Source organism: Fukomys damarensis, unplaced genomic scaffold, assembly GCF_012274545.1.
Source record: "Fukomys damarensis isolate Sample0158 unplaced genomic scaffold, DMR_v1.0_HiC HiC_scaffold_37, whole genome shotgun sequence".
Taxonomy (NCBI): domain Eukaryota; kingdom Metazoa; phylum Chordata; class Mammalia; order Rodentia; family Bathyergidae; genus Fukomys; species Fukomys damarensis.
Window position 1 is genome coordinate 44,229,012 of NW_022900949.1, and position 11,518 is coordinate 44,240,529.

Genomic DNA, 11,518 nt, shown 5'->3' on the forward strand with positions numbered 1-11,518 from the left:
CTCTTTGACACATGAATTCTTCAGAGGTATGCTGTTCAATCTCTGTGCATTTGGGGATCTGTTCAGTCATCTTTGTGTTATCAGTTTGTAGTTTAATTTCAATATTAGCTGAGAAGATATCACATGATTTATATTCTTTTAAAATAAGGTTGTGGGTTTTGTTTGTTTTTGAAACAGGGTCACACTATGTAGCCCATGCCAGCCTCAAACCTCACAGTGATCCTCCTGCCTCAGCCTCTGCCCTGCACCACCACACCTGGCCTAGGTTGTGTTTTATGTCCCAGAATGTGTGCTATCTTGGTAGCTGTTCCTTGTGAGTTGAGAAGAATGTGTATTCAGTGTTGATGGACAAAGTAGCCTATAGGTGTTCATTATGTACAGTTGATAGATGATAGTGTTGAGTGCTTCTCTGTCCTTATTGATTTTCTGCTTGCTGGATCTATCCATTTCTAATAAGATGGGTGTTAAATCTCCAGCTTTAATAGGGGATTCATTTTTGTCTCTCTGCAGTTCTATTAGGTTTTGTCTCATGGCATTCTTTTTATGCACACGCATTTTAACTATTATTATGTTATTATGTCTCCTTGGAGAATTAACTCCTTCATTATGTAATTTTCCTCTTTATCCCTAATGACTTTCCTTGTTCTAAAGTTTGCTCTGTCAAAATTAATATAGCCACTCCAACTTTCTTTTGATTAGTATTAGCATGGTACATCTTTGTTCATCCACACACTTTCAGTTGAAGCGTCTCTTTATTTTTGAGATGGGTCTCTTGTAGAGAACCTATAATTGAGTCTTGTTTTTGTCCCTCTCTGACAATCTGTCTTTTGATTGGTATCTTTAGGGTCACATTAATTCTACCATATTTGTCACCTATTTCTAGTTGATTGTCCTTTGCTCTTGTTTTTGACATTGTTTTTAATTTACCCTTTCTGATTTTAATTGAGCTTTAATGGTTGCCTTTTTCTCTTCGTATAATAATATTTAAGAAAACATTTTTAATAGTTACATTAAAGCTTACCATATACATTTACAACTAATCTGAATCCATTTTCAAGTAACACTATACTGCTTTATGGATAATGAAGTCCCTTGTAATAAAAACATGCAATTCTAATTCTTCCCTCTTTCCATTGTAACATAGTTGTCATTCATTTCACATACACATGCATGTGCACGCACACACACATTCACACACACGTTTATATAACCATATATGTGAGATAAACACATTATTGCTATTATTTGCAACAAACCAATCTATTAAATCAGTTAAGAATAAGAAAAAAGTTTATTGAATCTTCAATTATTCCTTTTCTAATGTTCTTTAGGGAGATCTGACATATCATTTTTCTGCTCTCAGAAAACTACTTTTAATATTTCTTGCAAGGGAGGTCTATTAACAACAAATCTTTACAATTTTTTTGTTGGACTGAGAAAGACTTTCCCTTTTTATTTTATATATGTAAGGTGTATTACATGTTTTTATGTACATAGTAAAGTGATTATGATAAGCAAATCTCAGTTACCAATTTTTTAATCAAGAACACCAAAGTCTTGAATCACAACATGCTATTTGAAGTATAATCTTCATGTTGTACATTAGATCTCTAGACATACTCATTCTACATATCTGTAATTTTGTATTACAAATTATGCTTTGACCTGAATCTTTCTATTTCTTCTTTCCTTCAATGGCCACCATCTTACACTCTATTTCTGTCCATTCAATTTTTTGCTTTAGAGTCTACATATAAGTGAGACTATGCAGTATTTGTGTGTGTGTGTGTCTGGTTTATTTCACTTAGCATAATGTTCTCCAGTTCCACCCATGTTGTGGCAAATGACAGGATCTCTTTTTTTCAAGATGGATAATATTCTTGGCATAATATATATTATATATAATAAATATCATAATTTCTTTACCCACACATCTTCTGATAGATACTTAAATTGTTCTTGTATCTTGGGCAATGATAAATAATGCTGCAATGAGCATGAGAGTGTAGCTGTCTTTACAAGGTGGTGGTCTTATTTCCTTTGGGTACATACCCAGAAGAGGCACTACTGGGTCATATAAGAGATCTATTTTTAATTTCTTTAGGAAGTTTTGTGTCATTTTCCATAGTGGGTGCACCAATCTGCATTTCCACAATATAGTATCTAAGGGCTTCCTTTTGTTTTTATTCTCACCAACACTAGTTATCTCTATTTTAAAATTTTTATGAATACATGTTTGTAGTTCATAAAGTTTACCTTCATATTAGGGAGTACTTACATGTATATAATATATCTTGATTCTTTTTTATTCCCCTTTTCCTCCTTTCCCTTCCTCCATCTCTAGATTCCCTTTTCCTATTATGATTATTGTTATGTTATTATATTTTGACATATTTATGCAATATTTCCATTCATTGTGGGTATTTGGAAATGGCACATGACACATCTTGGATTTTTTTTTTTTGTAACAGGGATTGAACTCAGGTCCTTGTACTTGTGAGGCAGGTGGCAGAACCATTGAGCTAAATCCCTGGCCGATATCTTGAATCTTGATAGCGACCATCCTAGCAAGTATATTTGCTTTTCCCTGAATGTTAGTGTGTTGGTCATCTTTTCATGTACCTATTGGGAGAAATTGCTATTCAGATAGCCAGATTTTTTTACCCAGTTTTTAATCAGGTTAATCTGTTTCTATGCTATTGCTATATGCTTTTGGATGATCAGTTATTGAGTTGTATGAGTTATTTACTTTTATATTAACCCCTTATTAGATATATAGTTTGAAGGTCTTTTTCTCAATGTGTAAGCTGCCTTTGTATTTTGTTAATTATTTCCTTTGTTCTGCAGAGGCTCATTTGTGTTTTGCTTTAGCTTTTGAAGCTTGAGATTTTAATATGCTGTCTAAAAATCATTGCCAAGCCCAGTGTCAAGGAACTTTCCCCTTACATTTTTTCTAAGAGTTTTATTGATTTCAGATCTTGCATGCAGATCTTTTATCCAGTTTGAGGTGTCTTTGTTTGTGGTGTGAAGTAATGGTATGTGGGCACCCCATTTTCCCAGTGCTATTTATTGAAAAGCCTATACTTTTCTTATGTGTTCTTGATTCCCTTTTCTTTACTTTTGAGGGGTAATTTTGCAGGGTAAAGACTTTTCTCCACACTAAATATTATGTTACTCCGCACACTTCTTGCACTCATGGTTTCTAAGGAATTGGATGTCATTTTTATCTTTGCTTCTGTATAGATGAGGGTTTTTCCCCCTCTAGTCCCCCCCCCCTGGTTTCTTTCAGGACTTTTAATTTATCTTTCATTTTCTATAGTTTCAAAAATGATATGCCTGTGTGCAGTGATTTTGGCATTTATTCTGCTTGGTGTTCTCTGATTAACTTCAGGCGAAATTCTTCAAATATTTCAATTTTTTTCTTTTCCTATTTCTTCTCTTGGTAGTCTCATTATATTTGTTATGCCCTTTGTAGTTGTCCTCAGTTCTCAGATATTTTTTTCTGGTTTCTTTTGCAGTTTTGGTTCTCCTTGTTTTAGTTTTGGAGATTTCTATTGAGATGGCCTCAAGCACAGCAATCCTTTCCTCAGCTGTGTCTAATCTTCCAATAAACCCATCAAAGACATTCTTTATTTCTGTTACAGGGTTTTTAAAAAGTCTCTAGCATTTCCTTTTGGTTCCTTAATGAAATTTCCATCTCTGCTTATGTTGCATATTTTGCATGCTGTCGACTTTGTCCATTAGAACTCTTAGAATATTAATGATAGCTGTTTTAAATTACTAGTCTAATAATTTCAACTCACCTATTGTATCTATCTGGTTTGGGTGCTTATTGGGCCCCTTCAAGTTGTTCATTTTTGCCTTTTTTGGTACGTCTTGTAATATTTGTACATCTGGATGTGATATCTTGGGTGAAAGAATTGCTGTTAATTGGCTTAGTCATGTGGTGTGGTAAGATGTAGAAGGAGGGGGATTGTACTTAGTCCTATGGTTGGATCTCACTCCTAGGAAGCCTATGTGAACTTGTATTTCTTCATGCCACACCTCCTTCTGATGAGACTGGATAGCTAGAGTGGGCCGAGATTGGGTTATTTACCTTCTCCTATGTGCCGTGTTACACGGGGACTGGAATTTGGTGTTTCTTTTCGCATGGGTTGATTAGGCTGTAATAAAAACCCACCTGGTGGGTTCTGCTTAGTTTCTCCTGAGTTTAGTCCTTGCTAAGAAGAACAATGTTCAACTGATCAGAGATTTGTCTTTTCAAACTTAATTTTCTTTATTTTTCAGTTTGCTGATTTCTGATCTAATGTTTAGTATTTTAGTTTCTCTGTATTTCTTTGGGATTTCTTTCTTTTTTAAATTACTAAATTGGTCTGTTAATTTCTAGTGGATTTGCATTGTTGAAGTTTTAGTTTCCTGCACTTCATGTAGTTGTGTCCTAAAGGATCCTGGAATGCTTTCAGACTCAGAAAGATCAATGGATGTTCTCCTTCCTTTGCTGTTGCTGTGCCCAGGCCAGAGCTGGTCACAGGTGGTGGTCTGAGGGGCAGTGATAGTTAGCTTGAAGTGTGGAGTAGCCTTGGAGTTAGAATATAATCCCTTGAGGTTTAGATTAGGAACCTAGGGAAATAGTTGTTGTCCATCATCACACAACAGCGTAGGATGGAGTAGAACCTACATCATGAGACACCATAGGCTGTGCTCTTTCTGTTCACCCAACCACCTCCTCAACACAGCAAAGTGTTCATTTTACGAAGTGGCAAGGTCACCTGTGTAATCTTGTGCAAATATTATCAACCTATGAAGCTTCTATTTTTTATTGCAGAAAATGCTGTAGAAGGAAGTATGATACTAACAGCAAAAACTATGTGACTTGCTCACTGGGTGCTCGTGTGTTTTATTTTCCTTACCATTACTGACTGAATTTTTTTGTGCCTGTTGTGTGCCAAAGATTGAACCTGCAGCACTGCAACATAAATTTAAGTCTTGCTTTGAATATTTACGTTGTGCCTTTTAACCTATGAGTAGAATGACTTGAGGAAGGGAAACAGTGGCAGTATCAAGGATTAAATAAGCAAATAACTCTTTACAAACACTGTGAAAGACCCAGTATTGTTTATTACAGTAAAACAACTGATATTCTTGTCACTGAAGAAAAATACAATTAGTACTTAAAAAATGATGTATGGCATTCTGTATGCTCAGTTTAAAAGGAAAGAAAAGACATTTAATTTTGCTAGAGTCTCTTTTATGTCCCTTCTGGGCTTTTACTTTTTTTTTTTCAGTCATGACCTGGATGTTTTTCAGTCATGACCTGGATTGCAAGTTGGCTTGCATGGGATAGAATTGTTCCTGGAACCCCTGAGAGGGGTTGCACAAGTTCTAAACATTCTGGATCTGAAGCCAAGGCCTGGGTGGCTATGTTGCTTTTGCAGCTTAGTTGAAATTAGGAACATTCTACCTTCTCAATAAAAGTCTACAGACACAGATTTTTGTTTGTTTGTTTTTTTATTGAGTTTATTGGTACAGTCTAGGTATACAGTACAGTTACATTCATTACTGGGATCCTGTACCTTCATATGGCAGGTCTTGGTTCTCATTTTTGCCCCTTATCCCTACCCTCCCTTCACCCTCTCCCCACCTCCCCATTTACAAACACTTTATTTCCATTTTTTCATTTTCTCATATTTTTCTTTTTCCTTGTTCCCTTTCCCCTACCCTTCCCACTTTCCCTACACCTTTAGCTCTTTTCTTCTTATTTCACACTATGAATTATGTTTTAAAAGAACTTTATAGCCTATAACTTCAGCAAGACAGGCATTAGCCTCAGGTTGCCTGACTCCAAATAAATGGAATGCAACCAATTCAGATTGGAGAGACTGTACCTTTGTTTCTAAAATTAGGGGCAATCAGTCTCACTGTAATATTAAGATTGACTGTGCTGTGAATTTACATTTTATGTTGATTATTTAAATATCTCTTTCATTATCCCTTCATATGTCTTCATGTGATTTAGATATTTTTAAAATTTAAGTATGAAAATCCTGGTTGTATCTGGAGTGGAAAAACAAACAAATTATAGGTGCTTCATGCATGTTTTGATATGGTAAAATTGAACCTATTCTCCCGGCCTCCTAAGGTTGAACTTAGAAGTTTAGTCCCACCAGTTGTCCTGCAACACACTCCAATCCATGTGCACACAAGGTAGAACACAAAAGCATCTCCAGTGAACACTTCATTGGGCTTCAGGGTTGTATAGTCATATGGCACACCCAGTTTGGTATTCCACTTAAAAGTTTCAAGAAAATTGTTGCAGAAGATGCTGACCTAAAGAAAGTAACTTTTGATGGACCAGTGGTACTTATCATCAGCATGGGGTAATTTCCATGCCATGTGCTGCTTTGGGGCAATTGTGGCCTTACCCAATCCTTGCTTCTGTATCCAGATGTTCAACCTTCATTCAGCATCATTTTCTTTCCATCTTGACTGCTGAAAATTTTGAGATTGATTTTATGGACTCATCCCAGAACATTTTCTCTCTTGTTTCTCATAACCAAAAGTTTTGGAGATTTCTATCTCCAAACTTTCTAAGTTTTGAAGTTCTGAGAAATGAATTTAATTTATAAAGCTCATACCAGTAATATAAACCGAAAGGAAGAAAATGGTATAAAGCCACAGTTTTGAAAAGCAATGGTTTTAAAAAGATGTGTAAACAAGAGTCAGTATCTCCTGGTACTTAGGAAAAAGACATAAAATGAAGAAACTCAGATATACTTTGTGTTCGTAACATGGAGTTTGAGATACACACTGTGCTTTAAGTAACAGATTAGGAGGCAGACAGATGTGTGCTAATTTCTCTGTCACATTTTACCAGTGTGACCTTGTCCCAGTTACTTCTCCCTTAGGAATCTGTTTCTTTACAAAATATGAATAATGCTTCCTGTACTCTGGTTGTCATCAATATCAAACAGAGGAACAAATGTAAAGCCTGGAACATGGTAAAGGTTCAGTGAAGAATTTATGATTTGTTGTTATACATGTTCATAAAAATTGTACAGATGGAATGACTTAATTTTCACTTGAGGCAATCCACTCTAGGACCTACTTTCTCTAAAATTAAAGAGCTAAAACAAAAATAACCTCTTATGATTCCTCTTCCAGTTCATTTATTGCCACTTCAATAGGACTGAAAATTTGACATACAGCTTCAAAAGTGTGTATGGTCTGATTTTTTGTAAAATACTAGAATAGAGCCCCAAATTCACAATATCAGAAGGATAATAGACTAAGTGAACAGTAGGAAAGGACTTTTCATGTCAAAGCTCCCACATTTTTTTTCATTGAGTTTATTGGTACATTTTAGGTATACAGTACAGTTACATTGATTATTGGGATCTTGTACCTTTACATGACAGGTCTTGGTTCTCATTTTTACCCCTTGTCCCTGCACTCCCTTCACTCCCTCCCCTCCTCCCCATTTACAAACACTTTTTTTCCATTTTCTCATATTTTTTTCCTTTCCCTTATTACCTTTCCCTACCCTTCCCAATTTCCCCACACCTTTAGCCCTTTTCTTCCAATTTCACATTGTCAGTTATATCATTAGGATCTTATGTACTGTTATAGTTTTTCACACCAGAGAAACTATTCGGTATTTACACATGTGTGACTTATTTATTTCACTTAGGAGTATATCCTCAATATGTATCCATTTTCCTATGAATGAATCTAATTTCTCATTCTTTATGGCTGAGTAGTATTCCATTTTATGGAAAAAACACATCTTCTTTATCCAGTTTCTAACTGATGGGCAAAAGGGCTGTTTCCAGGTTTTAGCTATTACAAACTGTGCTGCTATAAACATAGATGTGCATATATCACTTTGATATGAGTCTTTTAGTTCTTTTGGAAAGATACCCAGCAGAGGGATGACTGGGTCAAATGGAACCTCTAATCCCAGCTCTTTGAGGTGTGTCTGTATTGATTTCCATAATGGTTGCACCAGTCTGCCCTCCCACCAACAATGGAGAAGGGTTCCTTTCTCCCCACAACCCCACCAACATTTATTATTGTGTGATTTCTTGATAGCAGCCATTCTTTGTGGGGTGAGGTGTAATCTCAGTGTTGTTTTCATCTGCATCTCTTTAATGACCAGTGATGTGGAACATTTTTCATATATTTTCTTGCTGCTTTTACTTCTTTGTCTGAGAAATGTCTGTTCATTTCAGATGCCCATTTTTCAATTGGGTCTTTACATTTGGGGGGGATGATTGTTTTGAATTCTTTATACATTCTAGATAAGAGCCCTTTGAGGAGCAGCTGGTAAAAATATTTTCCCACATTGTAGGTTGTCTTTTAGTTCTGTTGATGGTGCAGAAGCTTTTTAATAAGATGAGATCCCAGTTGTTGATTATTTCTGCTAGTACCCGTGCTACTTAGGATTTGTTCCTAGTCTTTTCCTATGCCAATGTCTTCAAGAGTTCTGCCTAACTTATCTTCCAGCAAGTTTAGTGTTTCTTTTTAATATTTAGATCTTTAATCCACTTGGATTTTAGTTTATAATAATCCAAAAATTCATTTGGAACCAGAAGAGACCTAGAATAGGAAAAGACATCCTAGGCAACAGAGACATGCAGCGGGTATAACAATTCCCAATTTGAAACTATACTACAAAGCCACTGTGATTAAAAACAGCATGGTACTGTCAAAGAAACAGACCTCTGAGGATCAGTGGGACAGACTGGAAGATACAAAAACAACTCCAGATGTATTCAGCTACATCTTTGACAAAGGAGCTGACCATCCTCACTGGAGGCAAGATAGTCTCTTTAATAAATGGCGTTGGAAAAACTGGATTTCAACCTGCCAAAGATTAAAACTAGACCCTTATCTTTCACCATGCACTGAAGTTCCCATTTTTGAATAGGTAAAATGCTAAGTAGTAGGAACGTGCCTGAAATGGGGTGGAAGAGCCAGAAAAAGTGCTGTTAATAAAGACTGGATTACAACTGAGCAGGACACAGGAGATGCTTGCTTGTTAATGGATCAATCCATCTTTTCTTAGTGGAAAAATGATTGAATGAGTTCAGTCTGCTTAATGCCAATGTTAATTCTCATCATTAATACTCAGTTTCATGCCATGAAATGAACATGTTGAGGTTGCGGAAATTGCTTTCACCTCAAACCGGAATTACAGAATCACTGCCTTAGGCAATTTTAAGTAGCTGGAAACAAACTGAGCTCCTCATTCAGAAGAGGAACACATTATCGAGAATAAGGAGAGTCCCTGCTAATTGATTCTTCTCTCAAATTTAAGGATAAAAAGAAATGATTACCTTTGTAACTAGGGAGAGGGAATAGCGGGGAATTTTGGCCATATCTAGAAATACTACTCAAAGGTAAAACACTTCTCCGTATCCTGGATGTTGAGCCTGCGTTACAGGCATTAGATTGTGTCCCAGCTGTGCACTGTGAATTGTTACGACAGTGAGTGCACAGAAAATGAACAGGGGGTGACCAGACTGAGTACATACTATTATTGGAGCTAGATGCGTTTGCCTACCTCCTCTAACAGTTCTACATCTCATTTCCACAGGGCCTGACAACCAGGAAGAATTTAAGGACTCTAAGTGAAGGCGTAGATTTCCCTAAGGCACTTCACAGAAGGTCCGTGAACTGCAGACATTCCTTGTCCCCGGTACAGTTTAATTATGTACTGTTCTGTGCTCTTGTGTCCCTGAGTCTTGATTCGCAAATAACATCCACCGCAATTTTACATGTTCATATTTTTGCCTTTTCAGATTTCAAGTTGGAGGTGTTTCAGGTCGTAACATGAAAATGCTGCTGATTTTGTTCCTTATAATAATGTGTTCCTGTGTTTCTATGAACCAAGATTCTGGTAAGGAAAAAAAGGAAAAGAATTATTTTCCTTGATTTTCATTGTGTGAATAGATGATAAATGATCTTGACCTACTTAAAAATTAAGATTTTTTTTTATTTTGATTTGATTGGAGTGAGAGGGGAGTATAATAGCTCCTCCCCCCACACCCCCAATATTGGGGTTGGAATCCAGAGCCTTTTCTCTGAGATATATCCCCAGCCCTTTTTAATGTCTTTTTTCTTTTCTTTTTCTTTTTCTTTTTTCTTTTTATTTTCTGAGACAGTGTCTCACTACATTGTTCAACCTGGTTTGAACTCATGATCCTCCTGCCTCAGCCTTGGAGATTGTTGAACCACAAACTTGTGCCATTGTAACCAGGGATCAATTAAAAATATTTTTAGGTTATCCTATGTTCCTTTGAGAATTCTGGGCCTTATTTCTTGTTAATGATAGAGAGATATCAAAGCTGTCATTTTGTCCTCAGTTTCACCCCATTAGGTTCCAGCCTTGAAATTTTGGAATGTTTCTTTTTCATTTGTGCCAAAAGGTTGTGCTGATTATATGTCTAGATATTGCTTCAGTTGAAGTGTTTGCTCACTGCAAGGAACACGCTTTGCCCTGGAGAGAAGGTCCCATGTATACTGGCTGCCAGTAGCTTATCAGTGGAGTTGAAGTGTGCACCTTGACCCACTGTTCATGCTCTCTACCACCTCCAACACCGCAGGTTCTTGTGCTGGTCAGTTCATGTCCAGGACCGCTTGCCTTAGCCTTTACTGCTTCCTTGAGGACTCTGACCTCAGAAGCAAGTTTGTGAAGAGATAAACAAAACTTTATCCTGCCAAAGTCATCCCTACACATCTCACTGGGTCTTAACTTTTAAAGGGAAGAATCTTTTCTTTTCAGTCATTTCATGATTCAGACATAATGAAAGACCTGATCAGAGCCTGGATCAACCACCTGTACCAAGCACATACACTTCTTTCCCACACAAGATACGGAGACATATTTCTGAGTGGACAGATTGTGGGTGGTCACAAGTTGAGACACCCTGTATGGGGTTCACTGAGCAGTCAGTCTTCTCTTGGGTTAAAGTGTTGACTTGCCCTCCCTATTCCTTGCCTGGGATGCTGCTGTCTGTATAGTCATGAAATTAATCTGATTAAAAAAATGAATTCCATCCAAAGATTATTTTATCCACTATATGCTGGTAAGACTACTGTAAAGAAAATTAAACAGCACACAGAGGCTAACAGAGTTGCAAAAAAGTTTGAAGTTATTTTAATTTGATCAGAATTTGTCTGGTAACTATTTTGGGTAGTAATAATCTCAGAGTGAAGAGGCACCATAGGTATTTTCTAGTTGAATGTACTTATTGTGAAGTAGAGAAAACTGAGGCCTAAGTACACTGAATGGCTTGACAGAGCTCACAGAGTTGGCTGAAAAAACACAGGGCTGTTATTACTTGTACATGCACACATGTATGCGTGCACACACACACACACACACACCACTTTTCTTTCTTCCCTGAACAAGAAATGATGGATCTTATGTTAAGGTACAAGATTCCCAACAATGAATGTAACTGTACTGTATCCCTAAAATGTACCAATAAACTCAATTAAGGCGCAAAAAAAAAAA

General features: G+C 36.7%; 1 protein-coding gene across 1 annotated transcript in view; it reads left to right on the plus strand.

The window, feature by feature from the left end:
* Col6a6 (collagen type VI alpha 6 chain) overlaps window positions 1–11,518 on the plus strand; it is a 137,448-nt gene that overhangs the window by 28,680 nt on the left and 97,250 nt on the right. The window contains exons 2-3 of the mRNA XM_010625438.2: window positions 9,596–9,666; window positions 9,801–9,898. Coding sequence (XP_010623740.1) covers window positions 9,832–9,898 — 67 coding nt within the window. The 5' untranslated portion in view covers window positions 9,596–9,666; window positions 9,801–9,831. The remainder of the gene's footprint in view (window positions 1–9,595; window positions 9,667–9,800; window positions 9,899–11,518) is intronic.